Here is a 20,559-nt window from a genome sequence, read left to right on the forward strand (position 1 = left end):
AGCAATACTGGTATTATCAACCGTAAAGCAACACTAAATTCATTGCAGCAAAGGAAATTTGCAATTTCCAGTTTTCGCGACAGGCCTGACGGAGTGCTAAAAGGGTGGGCTGTACTGATGGACAGAACATTGGTACAATCGTTTCCTTGCGCTGTGTAACACGCAATCTTAGGCGGGATTATTTCCACAATCTGCACACTGCTTGAGTTAGCTAGTGTTAGTAGACTGTGTGAATAATGGCACCTACAGGTAAGTTAGGTGGTTTGTGCATTCGTATTTTAAATAAATATTTTAAAGCTTTTTTTTTTTTTCCTGCTAGTGGTATATGACGCCAAGTAATTCAATAAATAACGCTTGCTAATGAAACTAGCTATTTTAGCTAGGCTATATCACTAGTTCGTATAGCTATCAGCTAACGTACATCGTGCCATTATTACAAATACATCTTAACTACCTTTATTCGTGAGTTTAGCCGTAGTTTGTGAAAACGAACTCCTGTACGGTGTCGAGATTTCTGTCACACTAATGTGCTGGCTAGATATCTATCTACCTCACTTGCTAGATGACTTCTTGGCTAGCTAGATAATCGCCATGATCCTGGCTTCATAGTAAATAATTTTGTCGTCCTAAGCAAATTGGTGACACATATAACGATGGCTTTATTAGAGTGACTTTTCCTATAGCTAATTTTAACTTATCTGATGGTTTCTGAATTTGAAATACGTTTCATGAACCGAGAATTAAAAGAGGAAGTCTGATCTTATTTTCAGTGCAAGTCTGACATGGGATGATCCACTAGAAATAAGTGCAGTTTTTCCTCATTCAGGTGAAGTGGTGTTTGGCAGTGAGAAGAGAGTTTGTTCTGAGACTCGTTTGCGCTGGGATCTTACACCCGATCAAATTAATGAGCTAACGGATGAGCTCATTGTGAAGACCAAGAGAGTCTATGACATTGTTGGGTCCTTGGACTTAGCAAACGTCACCTACGAGAACACTCTGAAGGCCCTAGCTGATGTGGAAGTGGAGTACACAGGTAGTCGGTCACCTTTTGCTATTTTGGATGATGAATACACGTTTAAATCACATAACAAGCTTTATAACAAAATAGCATATCTTTTGATCACTATTGTAAATGATGTTAAAAAAAGCAAACAAATAGCCCTCAACTCAGCAGTTAAAGCTGTATGCAAAGGTATATACCATTCAGCACTTTGTCCTTAAAGACTGGCTGGCTAGCACATTCACACCCATGGTGTTGGGAGTTGTTTGAGTATAATGGCAGAGGCACTTGCAAACAAACTAAAATATGTAAGGCAAAAGAATGTTTGTCGTTCATTCCTGTTCCCTTCACATCTAAGCTCCCATGATATGCCCTTGTATGTAATGCATTAGCAGTCTTATTAGGGGACTCATTACAATATCATGATACCAAACCTAAGTTCATTCTCTTTTTGAGAAATGAAACTTCTCAGGACAGCCTTTTTAACAGTAGCACAAAGCCGATGTCTGTAACCCTTCTTTCCCTTTTCCAGTCCAGCGGAACATGCTGGATTTCCCCCAGCATGTGTCCCCCTCTAAGAATGTGCGGACAGCCAGCACCGATGCAGACAAGAAGCTCTCAGAGTTTGATGTCGAAATGAGCATGAGGGAAGATGTCTATCAGAGGATTGTTGCTCTTCAGGTCAACTTTAATTGTGTTCATGTATTTAGGTGTTTGCCCTAAAAAGTATACATTGTTTTTCCATCTTGGGAACACCCAATTGCCAGATACAGTTTTGTTGTGCTATTGCGATTGGTCAGGCCAAGTGCTTCCTGTTTTGGCAAAAATAACTCACTGGAGTACAGATAAAAAGCTATAAAACTGAAGGCAGCTAATGGCTGATTTGTTGTTAAATTCTCTGTGTAGGGATCCTAATCCTTCAGAATAAGAATGAAACGTTTCTTTTTCAGTGATTTTGAATGTCATTCACTTTTAGGAGAAGCTAAAGGAGGAGAGTCTTACCTCTGAAGCCAAGAGATATATGGAGAGATTGATCAAATTGGGAGAGAGAAATGGGCTCCACCTTCCCAAGGACAAACAAGATGTCAGACCTCAGGAAGTTATTAGCTGTTAACTGAAGAAAGAAATACTTTTTTCTTTCTGTTTTGTTTCTTGTATATAATGCTAGGGTAATATAATAAATATCTTGCCTAAATCATTTTTCCCCTTGTAACAGGAGATTAAGAACATCAAGAAGAAATTGAGCACCATGTGTATTGATTTCAACAAGCACTTGAATGAGGACACTACAAGTCTCTCTTTCACGCGAGAGGAGCTGGGTTAGTATGAAGCGTTGAAGTTCTTTTCATTGCCTCAAAGTAATGGCAATAGTTGCTTGCTGTTGTGGAACCAGCACAGAACATTTTGCTTTTGATAGTTGTGCTAAATAACACCTTAACCATAACCTATCATAGGTGGCCTTCCTGATGATTTCCTTAACTCCTTGGAGAAGGATGAGACTGGAAAGTTAAAGTTGACCCTCAAATACCCTCACTATTTCCCCACCATGAAGAAATGCTATGTCTCTGAGACACGCAAAAAGTTAGAAGAAGCCTTCAATTCTCGCTGTAAAGAGGTTGGACTTCAGTTTTGAGCTTCATGCCAGAGTTCTAATATAGAGTTATCTCACACTGCACCGTTAGTCTAAGAACTTGGCCTGATATTAGATTTAATTTGCTTTGCATCTTATGGCTGTTTTTGTATTAGAATTGTCAAATTAGGCAATGATACCACATTTTCTCATTTTGAGGAGCTAAATCTTTAACTAATGAACTTTCTGGTCACAGGAGAACTCTGCTATCCTGAAGGAGTTGGTGGATTTACGCTCTCAAAAGAGTGCTCTGCTGGGCTTCACTACCCATGCTGACTTTGTGCTGGAGATGAATATGTCCAAAGTGTCCCAGAAGGTTGCTGCGTTCCTTGGTAATCTTTTTTTTGTTTCAGGGTCTCGTAGAGTAGCCCAAAAATTAAGCATAAATAAATTATCAGAAGTAACATTTGACCATCTTTGCTAACATTCAAGGTTTGATGGTGTATAGTCTTGATGTTGATGTATCATCTTCCTCACAATTGGAACACAGGTCCTCAACATGTCTGTTTTGAAACGTTGACACTCTTCATCCCTGCCCTTTTCTCATTAGAGGATCTGGCCAGGAAACTAAAGTCCCTGGGTGAGGAAGAGCGTGCTGTCATCCTCAAGCTGAAGGAGAAGGAGTGCCAGCAGAGGGGTCTCCCCTTTGATGGCAAGCTGTACGCATGGGACACGCGTTACTTCATGACCCAGGTGGAGGAGACTCAGTATGCTGTAGACCAGAACCAGCTGAAGGAGTACTTCCCAATGGAGGTGGTGACCCAGGGGCTTCTGGACATCTACCAGGAGCTGCTAAACCTCTCCTTCCAGCAGGTAGAGGGTGTGTCTGTGTGGCATGAAGATGTCACGCTGTACTGTGTCAAGGACCGCACCACTGGTCAGGTGGTGGGCCAGTTCTACCTGGATCTTTTCCCCAGGTATGAGTGAGGATTTATTTTGACCTTTTTATGAACACACAGAATTGGCAGATGTATTTTCTTATTTTTTGTGTCATGCATGTGCATTTAAATGTTTTTGTTGTTATTGTTTATTATCCTAAGGATGGATTAAAGCTTACAAATAAGAGATGAACTTGGGTCATTAAGTTATATTATACATGCGTGTGTGTGTGTGTAAAATGATATTAACACTACATTTTAAGAAACGATGCCCAGATTAGTAGTTTTAGCCTGATGTCATTAATAGCCAATAATCCTTCCTCTTGGCAGAGAGGGAAAATATGGGCATGCTGCATGCTTTGGCTTGCAGCCTGGCTGTCTGCTGTTTGATGGAACCAGGCAGATGGCTGTAGCTGCCATGGTGGCCAACTTCAGCAAACCCACTGCTGATGCCCCTTCCCTGCTGCAGCACGATGAGGTGGAGACCTATTTCCATGAGTTTGGCCATGTCATGCACCAGCTCTGTGCGCAGGTCTATACCCTAGACCCATTGATCTTTCAAATTTTATCCTATTTTTTTAGCCTAATTTATTATTCTCATAGCATCCAAAGACAAACGGGTTTTCTGCTTATTTGTGTTGCAGGCGGACTTTGCCATGTTCAGTGGAACTCATGTAGAGAGGGACTTTGTGGAGGCACCTTCTCAGATGCTGGAGAACTGGGTGTGGGAAAAGGAGCCACTGCAACGCATGTCCAAGCACTACAAGACCGGCAACCCAATCCCGGATGATCTGTTGGATAAACTCATCAAGTCCCGGCTTGCCAACACTGGTAATGACTCGTTCCCTTCAGGCATAACCTGTTCTAAACTTGGCTTGTGCTTGTCTCTTACTGGGCAAGGTTTTTAATTTACATAATAGTTGATTAAATCTGCCACCCATCTGTGTCTTGTGTATGCAACCCACTGGGATTGTAGACAGCTAATAATCACAGCAGCAGTCAGCTCTGTGTTTAAGGACTTCTCTGTAGAATGTCTTTGTGTAGGACTTAAACCTTGCACTGGAGGTCAGCAGGCTTTAAACCACATGATTGTTGTGCCTCTGAGCAAGGCGCTGAACCCTAAAATCTACCTCTTCTTCCTCCATTGCAATTCCGTTCCTCTGGGTGTACCCGGAAATTGCTCTTCCCTGTCCTTAGAAGAACCAAAAGCTGCCCTGGACCTTTTTGAATGAACATTTGATTAAAAAACAAACTGCCTGATCTCTTCTTCTTTACTTCCATAATTTGATATAGGGCCTTCAAATGGGTTGCTGTGAAAAACAATGTAGGTGGTTTAATTGCTGCAGCCTGTTCCTGGAAACATGGGTTATACATGAGTATCAGTAGTATTAGTTGGCTGTTAAATGCATTTCTTTATCATGCCAAGATGAACACATGCAATATTTTGTCCCCTCTAAAGAAGTTAGCTTGGAAGCTTCAGTGCAATATAGGTAATCTTTAAATATGCAGAATTCTTTTTAATGTACAGATTTGACCAAATAATATGTAATAAATGCCTTTTTATTAATAATTTTAAATAAACATTAAGACAGTAAACTCAACATATGGGTCCTTTCACATAATATAGACATCATTGCTGCTCAGGGGACTTCCACAATAAATCTACATACTCCCTGAAGAAACTTGTGTTTGGTGTGTACATTTGTGGCGGTTGCCATGCTATGCATGACTAAACTGCGGGGTGACTAACTCCTCACAGAGCCTGTTTTAGATCTGCCTTCTGCTGTAATTATGTGGATTTCATGCATTAAGAGAAGTTGAGTTTAATTTGTTAAACGTATGTTGGCAGTTTTTGCAGCTAACTTAACAAAAACAGCCAGCCAGTAATTTAGTCAGTGCCCTTCCTTTTTAGATTAAGAAGTTAATTGGCTAATTCAGGCATTGGGATTGAATGGAACAGATGTCCAAATACCCACAAGCAATTATTTTGTCATTGGTAACTGTGATTAGTGCTTCTGTGCTCATCTGGCTCTGCATGTGGCAATGGTTTTTTCCTTCCCAGTATTCCTCAAAGGTTTTCACTAACTGATCTGTTTCTGTATACTGCTCAGGTCTGTTCAACCTGAGGCAGATTGTGCTGGCTAAAGTAGACCAAACCCTCCACACCAAGACAGGAGTGGACCCAGCAGAGGAGTACGCCAAGCTCTGTCAGGAAATCCTAGGAGTGCCTGCCTCCCCAGGTGAACGCTAGTCCATTATCCACATCTCAACTGTTGTCCTGGGCCTTCTATCCACAGTAATTTTAAGGGTTTTACTGAGAATGGTACAAAAAGCAAAGTGATGCTGGGGACATGAGCAGGGTGCGGATCAGACAGAAGCATGGGAAATCATGTAAGGAAACAAAACCCAGGCTAATAATGAATGTCAGTTCAGAATGCTGTGCATTAATGCACAACAACAGTAGAGTCAGGTGACAGTTGTTGTACAGTAGTATCAAAACCGGACCATACAGGAGTAGGAGGGGAAGAAGGCATCCAGGTTCCTTTTGCATCATGCTGATGGATCTGAATTTGGAACAAGCAACATGAAGTAGTTGACTTACATGAAGTCAGGTGACTACAGAACTTGAGCACTGTATGCTGGAAAATGCGTGTTGATGGGCTTTATGATCAGCAGTGCTGAGAAGCCTAGTTTTACCATTGCCCTTGAAATGTAATCTGTTTCAGAACATATTATTGAGTGGTGCTAACAGTTTCAATTGTCATTTGTTTTGGTACAGGGACAAACATGCCAGCCACCTTTGGGCATCTGGCAGGTGGATATGATGCTCAGTACTACGGTTATCTCTGGAGTGAAGTCTTCTCCATGGACATGTTCTATGCCCGCTTCAAAAAAGATGGAATCATGAACCCCAAGGTCAGTGCAAACTACCATTTGTAGCAGTTAAGAACTTGTGCTGAGTGGCAGGGAAATGCTTGAGATGAAATCATATGAATTTGCTGTGCCCTTTCAGGTGGGTCTGGACTATAGGAACTGTATCTTGAAACCTGGAGGCTCCGAGGATGCAGCAGAAATGCTGAAGAAATTCCTGGGACGTGAGCCCAATCAAGAGGCGTTCCTCCTGAGCAAAGGACTTTCAGTTGAACTGGAGCCGGGCACACCGTGTGCTTGCTGACCACTTACATTCGCAATAGAGTGTTATCCATGCCTCTCGGAGGAACATTTAACGCACAGGCACTGGAGACTTGTCACTCAGATCTACCTTATTCACCACCCTGAAATTTCACTCGCAAGCCGTCTCAGCAATTATTGGTCTTTGGTTCAAAACGTGTTCAGATACAGTTCTCTGTCTTGAGCCATGGATAGTTGTTTTAAAAATTAAAATTGTATTCAGTTAGGTGAAAAGAAAACGTTCAGCAAAATGGTCCTTTGACTCTGCACTCTGTAGCCATAGTGGTTTTTTCAAACAGATTGAAATAATCTCCATAGTAAGTTCACTTAATGAATTTTAATTACTGTATGAAATGAAATGTGATGTCATATTTTTGACCAATTTACCAGTTGCTTGACCACTGTGTAAATGGGGGAAAAATATGCTCAATCATATTCTTTGACAATTTGAGTCAAAATCATTCTGGGTTTGCAGGTGTGTTTTTTTTTGTTTTTTTATTTATAAGATGTCAGCTGTTGCAGAGTTCTGCCTGGGGAATATTTAGCTTTGCATGTATGCTCTGAGTGCACTTGCGGACAGTTTTAAGTCTCAATTCTCAGTTCTTTGTCCCCTCAGGACTGCAATCAACAGGGTTTAAGGGGAAGACTGGAGCAATACTCCACATGGCCATATTTAATTGATGCAAATGGTGTATTACTGCACAGTGGGGCAGATGGGTAACGTCTTGGTGGTTGTTTTTCTTATTTGGCTCTTGCAGCCCTCATAGTAATCCAACACGTGCAAGTTATTGAACTAAATGTCATTCTTGCTTAAATAACAACGGTAGATGAATAAAGGGTGTTTAAGGCATGTTGAAGCCATGTGCGCTTTGGTGAATGTGGAGTTTTGCACTCAAACCCATTAATTAATGGCATTTTACAGAAGCATTTTAATTATCCTTGAGGAGAGAAACCAAAAGGCATTTCCAACTGTTACACTTTATGCCAAATGGCACTTTAGAAAGCTAACCTCTTCCAGGTAATTAAGTGGAACAACACCTGCTAGCTCTCCCAGGGGATCCATCACTAAGGTAGGTAGAAGGTTGTAAACAAAGGTTCCTCCAGGTGTACCTGATCTCTGTGGGTAAAATTCTGAAGAAAAAAAAAAAAAAGGTACAAACAGGTTCTGATGAACACTCCTCACTCTGCAGTCCAGGCTGCAAGGACCATCGCCACAGGTAGGTAAGCCGTTCATGCCGCTTTGCCAGCGCGCTCAAACACTTCATTTTAGCAGCATGCAAAAGAAACAGCAATGTGGCTGAGGGGCTGTCCAATGCTTCGCTGTCATGCAGTACAAAGGTGTGCTCGAGGAGGTTTGAGCAGAGCAGCTGCTGACAGGCTCAAGCTGGTAGGTAACAGGAAGCCAGGATGGCTGTGCTGGGAATGACTGAGGCTCTGGACGTGGGAGCACTGCGTGGACCCAACGCTCACAGTTTGCAGCCTCAGTCCAACACAGTAAGGGTGTTCATCAGCTCAACGTTTTCAGGTATGGAGCCTCCAGAAGAGAATTTCTATGGCAGTTAAGAACTCTTCCAAAGTAGCTGTGTAGAGCATGACCTTTTTATTATTTTTTATTATTATTATTTTTTTAACCTGATCCATTTGGCTGAAAACTTGGTTATTTTTACTTCTTAAACTAAAATTTATTCAGTTAAAGAGTAGAATGATTCATTACTACAAATATAAAAGCTGCTAAATCGGTCTGCAACAATTATATACTGTGATCAATTGGCATTTCTTGTATCTATGCATGTTTTAAACTAGAATAAAAATCTAAATTATAGCTCTTGAATAGTTTTTCCCTCTTTGTAGTGCACATTTCTGTTAACACCATTCTTTAAAAAATTGACATTCACCAGATTTTGCCAGTGAAAGGAATGCGTTTTGGGACAAGACTTATTCTGAGTTACAAGACTACTGTCAGAGTCTTGGCCTAGTCCTTGAGGTTTGTTGCACCAGAGCTTCCTCATACATTCTAATTACCAAAAGAATTGAAATTTCAAACTGGATGCAGGTAAATCAGTTATAAAAGGTAAGCTACAGAACAAAAATCGAATGTCCCCTTGTAAGTACATCATCTTGTTAATCGTCTTGTGCCAAAAATGTTTCTGAATTTTAAAGAAGGAAATGCCATTTCTTAATTTGCTATTTTTTTTTAAATATATATTTTTTAAAATACCTAGATAAATTATGTTTTGAACTTGAATTTTGAAGTTCAAATTCTCTTAGGTTGTAGACTTTAGATGGGGTTTGAGCAGTTCCATCACTCTGGATCACATGACAACTGAGCTGTGCTTGCGGGAAATACAGTTGTGTCACAAAGTATCAGCCGGCCCTAGTTTCATTGTAAGTGTTGCGTTAAATTCAAGTTCATAGAAATTTAACGAATCATTTTATAGACTGGCTTTTATTTATCAGTTGTTTTTTGCTTCTTTGCTGGACATTCACAGGCTTTAGTAGGAAATCAGTATGGTCAGCGGTCTATCCCTCATTCTATACCAGAGAATGAATTTGAGCTACTACTCAGTAAACTTTCCGAGGACCAAGAGGGCTTGACTCTTTTTAAGCGATGGTTCATCAAAGACAACAACTCAGTACCTCCCCAATATGTCCTACAACCAATCACCAAACACTTTCCTTGTTACGATGACCCCGAGTCAGGGCCGCAGCATGAAGCCGAGGTTGTGGCATGGAATCTAATGGAGGCTCGCCTGTTGCATTTATTCCACACTGCAGCGCTGGAAGCTGAGAGGGCTGGGGACATCAGTGCAGAACAGAAGCGCAAATTCTTCAAGTCATGTGAGAGGAATTTATTATTTTTTTGAATCAGTTTGTAAAAGTACAAGTGTCTCATTGTGGTATTTACTAAGAATTAAATATTTGCATGTCATCTTTTTTTTTTTTCTCTCTCTCTCTCTCTTTCTCCATTGCTTCATTCCCACGCAGTGACGGAGCGGGAGATGGAGCAGGGTTTTCTCAGTTCTCAGCAGGACAACTGTTCGGCAGTCATCTTTGTGAGGGAACTGCCTCAGCTAAAGAAGAGTGAACAGCAGAAACACAGCAGTAAGTTCTTTGATGTCACGGCTGATGGCCTCCTGGACACTGAGGCACAGGAGCTCTTGAATCTTCTCAAACACCGTATTTACAACGCCCATCCAAGCAACCTTGACCTCCACTCCATAGAGCTTAGCAAGGGCGCGATGGACAAGAGCCGCAAAGAGCACAAGGACTATCTGGACAACTTCTGTGAACTGATCGTATCTCAGGTAAAGGGGAAGATTGGCAGGCAAGCTGCTTCACCAACGGGTCCAGCGTGGCCCTGGCTTCAGCAAGAGCTCTCCCATCAGGCAAAGCTGAGCGAGGAGAAGTGTGCCGTCTTCACCGGACGAGACAGCCTTCTTGGCAAGCTCTGCCTCATGATGTGGGAGTCCACAAACATTCTCCACGCACCCCTCGTAGTGTACGGACCTCCAGGGATGGGAAAGTCCGCTCTGCTGTGTAAGCTGGCACAGGAGATGCGCTCTGTTCTAGAACCGCAGGCCGTGGTCGCGCCAAGACTGCTCGGTACATCTCCGCTCAGCTCGGACGTGGACTCTCTCCTCAAGGGAGTGTGCATCCAGGTCTGTGGCGCTTTTGGATTGACTGCCCCCTGCCCACAGACTGCAAATAGTCATGCAAAATTGGTTAGGTTTTTCCATGCCATGCTACAGAGGGTGTCGCAACAGGGGGAAACGCTCCTTCTTATCTTGGATGCCCTTGACAACCTAACACAGGCCAACAATGGTCATAAATTGCACTGGTTACCCAAAGAAATCCCCCCCAATGTTCATTTGGTAGTGTCTACCCTACATAAAGGAACTGCTTTGGAGAGTTTGAGAGCACATGTTAATGATGATAAATATTTCTTTGAAGTGGATCCGCTTACTTTCGATCAAGGGCGGGACATCGTTGACGCCTACATGAATGCAGCTGGGCGAAGACTCACCTCAGAGCAGGTGGACGTCATACTCCACAGCTTCCACCAGAGCGGAAGTCCCCTGCATCTGAAGTTGTTGCTGGATATGGCAAAGCAGTGGTCATCCTATACTGCTGCGTCTGACGTGCGCCTTGGCAGTTCCATACGTGAAGTGATATTACAGTTCCTTCAGGCACTTGAGATAAAGCACGGCAGACAGTTTGTTCGCTATGCGCTGGGTTACATCAGCTTATCAAGGTTGGTTGTTCATACACTTCATTAACTACAATGGCACTTGTTCAGCACTTCTGTGAGGAGCTAAACCCATGCTGAAACTGCATTCTTCTGAACAACAACAAAAAGAAATGCTGGAAAGCGAACCTTGAAAATGTTTGAAAAATGTAGATTATTGAAAACGTTACTGTATGTTTGCAGATGTGGCTTGTCAGAGGCAGAACTACGAGACGTCTTGTCTTTAGATGGTGACGTTCTGGCAGAAGTGTACCAGAAGTGTCTTCCACCTAATCCCACCATTGTCCGCCTTCCCCCTCTCCTCTGGGCACGCCTTAGGCACGACCTGGGGGAGCATCTGTTGGAGAGATGGGAACAGGGCATTATTGTGTTACGGTTCTCCCTCAGGTGAAAATATTTCTCTTTTATATAGTGTTAACAGTACATTGTTTTTATAGTCTAAGTGTACCAAGAGCGAATACTTTTTAAATTTGAGCAAGATTTTCTATTACACAGTTTTGGGCCATTTAATTTTTGTTCAACAGCCAGTTTACTGAGGTGGTGAAAGAGAGGTATCTTTCTGTGGAGCGGCGGGTTCAAATGCATACTGTTCTCAGTGAGTACTTCTCAGGTCAGTGGAGTCAGGGCCGACTCAAACCGATACTTTTACCTTCGCTGGAGACACAACTGAATGCTGACAGAAAGGTACCACTTGAAGTATGCTATTAATTAGTGTGCTAAAAAAAAAAACTCATTTAAAGCATTGAGTGCCTTGTTTTCTCAAGGTGCCCTCTCAGCCCATGTGGTTCGCTGAAGGAACCGCCAATCTCAGGAAGTTGCAAGAACTGCCCTATCATCTTGTACATGCGGGAAAATGGGAGGAGTTACGCCACTCCCTGCTAGGTTGGGTTCAGTGATGATCCTGTAATAACTGTTAATAAATTGTTAATCCATAACACTTATTAAACACCTTAAGAGGTTTATGGATCTAATACAAATCTGTGATTCCTTTTGCAGGTAATTTGGACTGGTTGTATTGTAAGACTCTCAGCTGTGGAGTGGCCAGCGTAATCCAAGACTTGTCACTCTGTGCCAGTGTCATGGAATGCCCTGAGATTCAACTGATACGGGACTGCTTTCTCCTGCTAAAGCCTACCTTAGACTTTATTGATGGGCTCATGGGTTAGTATTATTGCAATATGTAGTGTGTGGGTGTGTTGTATGTCGTGCAGCTCGTCATTAGGCTGTGTAATTATAATGTGCTCAGTGAAAGTAGAGGGTGGATATCGATCGATTGACTGATACTGTGTTTTTACTCTATTTCAACATACTATTGCTAGTTACTAACACTGTTTTCATGATTTAAATGGACGGCCATATGGTAATCTGACCATATCAGTACTAACAAAATCAGAATGGCAATGTCTTTGAATTCCAACTCAGGGTAATTCACGAAGGGTCAGGGTAATTCACAAAGGCATTTACAGTAGTGTCATGGCCTACAGTTGAACTAACCTTGAGCTGATCTTTTTTAAAGACTCCTCCCTCCTGTTCACCGAGATCTGTGTCAGGCTTCAGACTCTGACTCACGCATACCCTTCCCTTATTGGACGCTTGTGCTCTCAGTGCCAGGACTGGTTTGCTTCCTGTGCAGATCCAGTGCTTGTTCCAAGGTGTAGCTTCATGCAAGCCCCTGGTGGGCCTTTAAAGTGCACCCTCAGTGGATTTACAAAAGGCAAGTCACTTTTATTAATAATTGTTAACTTATTTAGAGCTCATAATGATATCTATTTGAAGGACCCATTTGCTTAAGCGTGATGGTTCCCCGATTCACTTTATATTGAAAATATTTAGGGTGACCAATTCTGTTTGTTAATTCTGCGTGTAGTTAAACAGCGGTGCAAAGTGCCTGTTGGTGACAGTATGTTCTTTATATAGGAGTTACTACTGTAGGTCTTAGCTCCAAGAGAGACTTACTGATCGCAGGTTCTGAGGATGGAGTGTTGATTGCATGGGACTTAAAGCATCTTGAGGTGCTTCATACACTAGTAGGACACACAGGTTAGCAAACACGAATGATTTTTTGTTCTTTTCAAATTGGCATGGGATTGTGTTGTGTTCACACATTTTCTCCTCATAGGGGCGGTGCAATCTGTGAAGCTAACAAACAGAGGAGATCACTGTTTGTCTACTGGACTCGATGGCTGTCTTAGAAAATGGAGTTTGCTCAGTGGCAAACAGCTGTTCTGTATTCAGGTTACGGTCTTGGCCGAAGCCAGACCTGCTGAACAAATCCATGTGCTTGAATCCCGAGCAGTGGTGCTTTCCAACACACAGGGAGGGGTATGTTCACTGCCTCTCTATTGTGTTTCAAGTTACTCATACTTACTGTTCAGCTATTCACTACATTCACTAAATGGAAAAGCATAACTGTAGGTCCTGTGTACAAATATGCTTGATCATCCTTCTAATCTACTCTTTTCATGTGTAGATCAAAGCTTGGCATTTAGACACTGGAGAGCTGCTTTATGAAGTGAGTGGGGAAGGAGACCGTTTGATCCTTGGTGTGGTGGGCGAGGACGTGGCAGTCATGTCCACTGATGGCCGATTCTGGCTGCATGACTGCTGCACTGGTCTGCAGAAATCCCACACGCTGCTGAGCTCTGCTCATGGCTTCACTCTAACCAGTGTCCTCACACTTGCAAGACATGAAAAGCTCCTCCTGGCAATTCAGCAGTGCTCTGTGATCTTGGTAACTGTTTCATTTTAGGCATAAGTGGCATAAATTCAGCTTCTTCCTGGTCTGCTTTGCCATGACTTTCTCTTTGACCGTTGTCTCTAGGTTACAGCCGCTGGCCAGCTGGCTGACGTTGAGCTGCCTGCTCCGGCTTCATTCATGTGTACCTCTGATGATGAGAGTGTGCTCTTTGCTGGTATTTTTCCACTCTGATATTTAGCTGATTTGTTCAGATAGATTTCCTTAATCTTCATCATTCATACATAATAGAAAGGGAGAGCGCGAGCAGGCATGTACTAATGAGAGTGCTGTGTTTTTGCTCTTCTTATCCCCGGACTCCTCGGATCAAGGCTGTGAGAGAACGCTGGCTGTGCTCAGTGTGAGTCCAACCTCTCTACACAGGACCCAAGACCTACAGCATGATTCCACAGTCTTATCAGCCTTTTCTTACAGTTGTGGCAACAAAGTCATCACTGGCTCTCAGGATCAGATCATACGGGTCAGTTTCCCTTAATCTCTTCGGAAACTTGAGATCCTCTATAATAAAATACAAATCAATCATTGTTTGTGAGAGGGAACCCAAGTTGAAAACCATACAATACTGACTTGGTTAACTGGATTTTTATATTGTAATGCATAAGGAACAAAATTGATGATTGTATACCAGTTTTATCTGATATTCAGTGTTTTGCTTGTCAATTGAAGGTTTGGGGTTTAATCACTGGACAGATGCTGGATTCCATCAGTGGTATGGGCTCTCCTGTCAGCTTTTTGTCTGTGTACGATGGCACCATCATCTCTGCTTCCACTAGCTCTCCCTGCCTCAAACTGTGGCAACTGGACTATGATCCCAAGCACAAAAGTCAGACCTGTATTCCTGCCAATTGCTCAAGGGTGGTCATATCCAAAGATGGCAACACCGTACATCTTGTTAGAGAAGAAGACAGAACAAAAGTGCTCACATGGAGCTCTAATGAAGGTGAGCCACAAATTTACAAATTGTATGAATTTTGGTGTTTTTAAAAAAAAGGGGGGGGGGGGGGGGAGAGATTTCTGATTCATCAGTTCACAGTGATTTTAAGTTATCAAGTCTTTGATAAAGGCTTGTTTCTTTAGATTATGAACTACTGGCCTGTCTTTATTTAAAGCTGTGGGTGGGTGTGTTTTTAAACTTATTTCAGTTTTGTAGCCAATTGAATGACATCAATCGTGTCCTTGTTCTACTCGAACAACTTCGCTAACAAATGGCTACTTTTCAAGCTACATGTAACATATTTTACATTTGAATGTCATTTAATGATCATATAAATAATTTTATTCATTTAAACAATGTTCACAAATTGGTTGCACAAGTTAAACGATAACCATTAACATGCATTTCCAGTGCTCCTCTAGTTCTTGAAGCAGTTCTTCAGTTTTACCAGCTGTTGTCTAATGCTATATTTATCCAATTGTGACAAACGTGTTAAGTGTTTTTGCTATAAATACCTCAAGCACATAAACCAAGGGGTAACAGGTTATCATATGCAGGCATAGAATCTGCTGCTTGTATTTCCTTACATCATGGCTTATGGCGGTTTGTTGTGGTCATTTTAATTCTTTTTGTATCCAGATGAGCCTTGGGCGAGTGCACAATGTCACTGTGTAACAGGTCTGACTGTAAACATCTGCATCTTCCTCAGGCCTTTCCCGTTACTTCATGGAAGTGTCCTCTGAGGTTTGCTGTCTGGAACTGGCCCAGCACAAGCAGTTGCTCTTCTGTGGCCTGCGGACCGGCACGGTCCTCATCTACCCCTTGGCCTTCCCAGAGGAAACCCTGTGCCTCCCCCCTCCGGAGAGCCTTCCGGCGGTACGCGGCATGGCCATCAGCCCCCTCGAGGACCGAAATTGCTGTGGCCCACGAGGACGTGGTGCACCTGTTCGAGATCCACGGCCAGGGACAGCTTTCCCCTGTGTGGAAGGCCCTTTCCACAGCTTACTCACTCACCCTGCTGCACTCGCCGGTGTCCGCCGTGGTTCTGCCTGTCCGACAGCCGTCTCCTCTATGGCACACTCGGTGTGAGGTGCATCTATGACTTCAAAAGTGCCTCGGCAGCCGAGCTTGATCACCACGGAGCTGCTATTACCTGCATCGCCCTGAGCAACTGGGACACACATGCGCTGATTGGTTCTCAGGACTGTGTCAGAAGCTTTGGAGTTTGAATCCCTTGTGCTGGACCATACATGGAGTACAAGGTTGTGACGATTAGGCTGAGTCCTTTCAATAAATGAATTATGAATTTAATGCATAATACATTTAAATATAATGATATAGCACACAATGCTAAATGTGCTTAAATTAATATCTACCCACAGATTTGATCCTCTACATCTAACTTAAATTCAGATGCACTTGCAGCATGCATTACTTATCTGACACCTTGGTGTTCTTTGTTTTTCTTCACTACCCAGGACTTCTATTTTGAGGGCGTTCTATGTGCAGCTTTCTCTGTAAATGATAAGTATGTGTTCACTGGATCTCGAGACAAAACCATCAAAGTGTGGGACGTTGCTACAGGTTAGTACCAGTTATCTTAATTTGAAATATTCTGTACTGTATGTTTAGCAATGTGTTTTGTTTTGCTTGATGCACAAACAATATGACTGTGTGCTTTTTGATTTAAATTTAAATTGAATGCTTTGGCCTTGATTCTTACAGTGACTCAGTACCATAAATAAAAGTAGCTTCCCTTTGTATTCTCTGCAAATGGCCTCTGTGTACAGCTGTGCATATTTTAATATGCTCACTAATTTAATGTGTTTTTCTTATTACAAATGTCATTCCAGGATGTTTATTATATATCCAGTATGTGTATGCCACGATCATGAAAATCACCCCCTATAAGGACGGCTTTGTAGCCATCTCACAGCATGGGTCTTATATTAAGGAGGGCTTCCGTTGTCCTGACAGTCTGTCACCAAGCTACAACCCGCTCCGGAACTTCAGGGCACATTATCGTGTGACTTCACGTGAAAAGGTCCTTGAGCGACCCCACTCCTATCTCAAAGGAGTCCATGATTATAATCCGGCACAGTTTAACTTTATGAACATGCTCAAGATGAAACAATCCAACACATGTGTCCTGCTATGAGAAATATGTGCATGGGGTTTTCATAGATAGTTGTTATTCATCCTGGTAGTTGGACAAAATGCTTTCTTAAAAAAAATAAGATCCAAGTAGAGTGATATGATGTAAAAAAAAATAGAATACTGCAAATGAATTTATTCACATTAAAACATTTAACATTTTGAAAGGGCTTATTCACAGGAATTGAAAAACTTGAAAGATTTGTCATTTTTTGTTTCTTGAATCAGCCTTAATTTTAAATACCTATTCTACAAACAGAATATTTCACATTACATTCACATTTTAACAAGCTTTGTGTGTAAATTACAAATTAGTTGTTGCATTCATGGAACTGCAATAGATTTTCCCTGCAAGGACTGAGTTTAAGACTTTCAAAAGCTTGAGTCACCTTCTGAACGAAGTGCTGTTCGACTTTCCACCTGCTTCCTCTTGTCTTGCACTTTTTGAATTTGACCAATCTGAGCAGCTGCCAGTGAGATCATGCAGATCTGAAAGAAAATTAAGTCAAAGCAACATTAACATGGCACAATAAGCACAGTTTAAAGCTACTGGTGCATATGCTGCACATTTAAATAGTGCCTGTGTGTTATGGCATGTAAATTCAAGAACATTTAAATTTGTAGTATGGTTATATAACAATGTCCCATTTTATTGTTGGATGGTTGCATAAACTTTTGTAAAAATAATTATTCTATATGTTTTATGTTTAGAATGATATGTAGTATGGTTGTTTCCTAGTTAAGTGAATATCAATTTAATAAAATTTATATTAAGAACTCTTGCTATATTCTACAGAATCCTCATTTTCTTTACCAAATTTACCATATGATGTGTTCACCACCTGTTTATTGTTGTGCTCATGGTGAAGATGTGGATCCATACAAGTCACTACAAGACTACAGGTTCCCACTTGCAATACAATGCTTTTAAGGTGCCATGTAGTTTTGCTGATCTTTTAGGTAATGTGCATATCTATGCTCTGTGTGTAAACGTACTCAATAGCTAACTAGCTTTGCTCGCAAATCATAGAAAAACCATTAGATGACCTTCTAAAGAAAACGCTGAACGAAAACATATTAACTACAGCAAGACTTGCCTCCAGGCAGAGTGAGCTGATGCTGATCCCTCCCACCAGCGAAAGGTTCTGCTCCCCCCACAGTACTATCTTCGCCAAGCAGCCGTGGGTGTGAATATGTTTCCTGATTGAGGATTCTTCCTTCCTCTGACTCTCGTAGCCACACATGGAATTGAACACAGTCTGAAAACAAATCCAGTCCACAGCTACATTCAAAACTAGGTGATCTCTCTTTCTCCTAAAACTGTTCATTGAGATTTTATTTATATATATATATATATATATATATATATATATATATATATATAAATATATAAATATATATATATATATATATATATATATATATATATATATATATATAAATATATATATATATATATATATATAAAATTATATAAACATAACATTTATGTCCTTTTATAGATCTACAGAAATTGTTTACCAAATGGAATAGTTCACCTAAATGTTTGTGCAAGATATCAAAAAGCAAGTTTCTGAGCTGGCCAGCAAATTAAAAGCTTGCTATCTTTATATATACAGCAGAAGACAAAACACCAGTAAAATGTTTAACCTCTTAAGATTCAAGAATAAAAGTGCTTATCTGGGCATATCTTTGTTTTTGACTGATATAATTAAAGCTTGAAAAAAGTGCTGTGAACATGTTGGTAGTGGCACATTAGGTGTTTCTGGGCTAGAATTTTTAGTATTACGGCCTGACCTCATGTAGTTGTCGTACACAGCAGGAGAAGGGTACTCCACATGCCTCTAGACTGGGGTTATTATCAGAGCAGTTAAAATATGCATTCTGAGACCAGTCTGTGTAGTAATCCACTCCACAACACAGGAACTGCAGTCGACCAACAAGAATTCAAAAGCAAGGAGTGAATAATTTAATGGAAGTTCATTTTAATGCTTATTTTCACCTCCACATTCTGAAATGTAGGCTTGCTTGTATGCCTAAAGTCTTTTTCACCTTTTTCTGAACAAAGTCAATCACATTTTCTAAGTCCATATCTTCTCTATACAATGCAATGGCTTTCTTCATTAGCAATTCTGTCCTTGCTAACACCTAGAAAAGGAAAAGACATCCTCAGTAATGGCTGAAATTTAAGTCAATTATGTTTAAAACAATTTGTTTGCCTCCCAGATGAACAGCAGACTGTGACTACTATGTACCATGTCAGAGAAGAGAAAGCCCAAAACAGCAGCAGTGATTTGCAGCAGGAAGACGACCAGTAAAATTCCTAAAAACTGAAAACATCAAAAGACGTTGCATTTGCTGCATATGAATTAGCAACATTTATGGGAAAGGACCTATTCTATGTTCAATACCAAAATGATCTTATAGTTATTATTTTAAAATAAAAATGTCAGATATTATCAACTTTGCAATCATGTCGTAGCGGTCCCACCATTTTCAGCAGTACTGAACCATCGCGCAGAGCTCCAAAACACCCAAGAAATGTTATTAGAAACATAAGCGATCCCACGGCGAGCAGCAAAAGAGCTGGATCGGTAGTCAAAGTGTCCACCACATCTGTGAAACATACCGACGACATTTAGTGTTAACCTGAACAGCCAACATGTTCGATTTGCACATTTTGAGTGATGGCAGATTCAATACCGTTTTCTTTTGCAACTTTCGCATAAATGCCAACAGATATCAGAACACCACTTGCCACCTTAAAAAATAAAATAAAACGTTTGTATCTTAAAATATATATAACATGATACATGATGCAATATTGTGGGATAACACAGGTACACCACTAAAGCCATCCTTTAAATCGTCACATTTTTTATACTTGCATGATACATTTGAACTTGCAAATGGACATCACATTATGATGTGACTTACCCAGAATATGTAACAGCATACAAACAGAGTGTACTTAATGGCTTTATAAGTTTTCATTACTGGTGTTTACTTTTGTTTATATTGCAAAAGAGAAAGAAAGAAAAGCGATTCCTCGTGACCTCTTCGGTTCCTTGCGTCTTTTCATCTTTTCTTTTGTTTTTGTAAAGGCATGCCACAGCTTGTTAGCGATGTCTTCAGAAATACCTGTCTGACGACGCAAACGCTGTAGTAATTTGAGACAGACTTAACGCCCTAGGCTATGTATATTTTTTTCACATACAAATAGAGCGTCATATTACATTCTTTATCTTAACTTATTTGTAAATGAATGTTATAACGATTTCTACTGAAGTTTACCTACCTACAGGCCAATCGAAGCTATTTGACTACAGTAAGCCGCTCCACTATAATCTTCCCGCAGGCTGAGCATTTACATGTGGGAAATGTAGCTATGACATAATGGTAAGATATAAGCAGATATAAGCTTTGTCTCATTTACTCCTTCGCTTTCAAAGACTCCACGCTGACGATCATATAGGTCACGTTTTTGCTCTTTACAGAGTAACAACACTTTTTACTGCATCATTGCTCTTATATCTACGTTGTACTGTCGCTCCTATTCCCTACAGGACAGACGAAATTTCGTCACCACCGTGTTCGAAACATATTGCACACTCGAATATTACTGAACGGGTTGGCCTCGCGTCAGCGAAACTACCTGTTCATTAGGTGCAGCCTACGTGTTCATGGTGTTTGCATGTATGTATTAATAGGTAATATACTGGGTAATATATTGTCGGGCTGCTTCACAATGTTTCATCTAGGCCGTTGAATAACTTGGATATATGAAATAT

General features: G+C 41.1%; 3 protein-coding genes across 4 annotated transcripts; 2 read left to right on the plus strand and 1 right to left on the minus strand.

The window, feature by feature from the left end:
* The first annotated feature begins 146 nt into the window (after positions 1–146).
* Positions 147–7,529, plus strand: thop1 (thimet oligopeptidase 1). The gene is made up of 13 exons (XM_026996434.2): positions 147–249; positions 827–1,033; positions 1,533–1,681; positions 1,977–2,084; positions 2,217–2,319; positions 2,455–2,615; positions 2,827–2,962; positions 3,181–3,547; positions 3,839–4,040; positions 4,153–4,339; positions 5,620–5,748; positions 6,288–6,424; positions 6,522–7,529. The coding sequence occupies exons 1-13, from the start codon at positions 237–239 to the stop codon at positions 6,681–6,683; spliced, it is 2,061 nt and encodes a 686-aa protein (XP_026852235.2). The 5' UTR covers positions 147–236; the 3' UTR covers positions 6,684–7,529.
* A 101-nt stretch (positions 7,530–7,630) lies between these two features.
* nwd1 (NACHT and WD repeat domain containing 1) lies at positions 7,631–16,790 on the plus strand. Its single transcript, XM_026996413.2, is given in 23 exon segments — positions 7,631–8,204; positions 8,578–8,663; positions 8,948–9,064; positions 9,169–9,517; positions 9,665–10,931; positions 11,109–11,312; positions 11,450–11,609; positions 11,690–11,807; positions 11,922–12,086; positions 12,442–12,639; positions 12,843–12,965; positions 13,045–13,247; positions 13,396–13,656; positions 13,747–13,837; positions 13,992–14,140; positions 14,347–14,620; positions 15,324–15,526; positions 15,528–15,578; positions 15,581–15,616; positions 15,618–15,662; positions 15,664–15,876; positions 16,093–16,198; positions 16,468–16,790. Coding segments are annotated over 23 exon segments (4,842 nt in total). The 5' UTR covers positions 7,631–8,086; the 3' UTR covers positions 16,773–16,790.
* Positions 16,485–20,122, minus strand: zgc:113223 (uncharacterized protein LOC541424 homolog). 2 transcript variants are annotated; one of them, XM_026996424.2, is made up of 9 exons: positions 20,067–20,122; positions 19,706–19,909; positions 19,472–19,529; positions 19,260–19,384; positions 19,024–19,098; positions 18,821–18,916; positions 18,566–18,694; positions 17,866–18,027; positions 16,485–17,257 (listed from the first exon to the last, which is right to left on the minus strand). In XM_026996424.2, the coding sequence occupies exons 2-9, from the start codon at positions 19,760–19,762 to the stop codon at positions 17,141–17,143; spliced, it is 819 nt and encodes a 272-aa protein (XP_026852225.2). In that variant the 5' UTR covers positions 19,763–19,909; positions 20,067–20,122; the 3' UTR covers positions 16,485–17,140. The 2 variants fall into 2 exon arrangements, with proteins under 2 accessions (XP_026852225.2, XP_035379166.1); XM_035523273.1 differs by lacking the exon at positions 19,472–19,529 and having other exon boundaries at positions 16,487–17,257.
* Positions 20,123–20,559: the final 437 nt, after the last annotated feature.

This window comes from Electrophorus electricus, chromosome 26, assembly GCF_013358815.1.
Source record: "Electrophorus electricus isolate fEleEle1 chromosome 26, fEleEle1.pri, whole genome shotgun sequence".
Taxonomy (NCBI): Eukaryota; Metazoa; Chordata; class Actinopteri; order Gymnotiformes; family Gymnotidae; genus Electrophorus; species Electrophorus electricus.

What these genes read in the sequence shown, in the direction of transcription:
- thop1 (XM_026996434.2), top strand. An exon ending in TGTGGAAGTGGAGTACACAG is followed by an intron (nt 1,034 to 1,532) that starts GTAGTCGGTCAC and finishes TCCCTTTTCCAG; the next exon opens with TCCAGCGGAACATGCTGGAT. An exon ending in TGCACCAGCTCTGTGCGCAG is followed by an intron (nt 4,041 to 4,152) that starts GTCTATACCCTA and finishes TTTGTGTTGCAG; the next exon opens with GCGGACTTTGCCATGTTCAG.
- zgc:113223 (XM_026996424.2), bottom strand. Translation starts at nt 19,762, where the DNA reads ATGAAAACTTATAAAGCCATTAAGTACACTCTGTTTGTATGCTGTTAC. An exon ending in TTGACTTTGTTCAGAAAAAG is followed by an intron (nt 18,695 to 18,820) that starts GTGAAAAAGACT and finishes GGTCGACTGCAG; the next exon opens with TTCCTGTGTTGTGGAGTGGA. An exon ending in TCAGCTCACTCTGCCTGGAG is followed by an intron (nt 17,258 to 17,865) that starts GCAAGTCTTGCT and finishes ATTTTCTTTCAG; the next exon opens with ATCTGCATGATCTCACTGGC.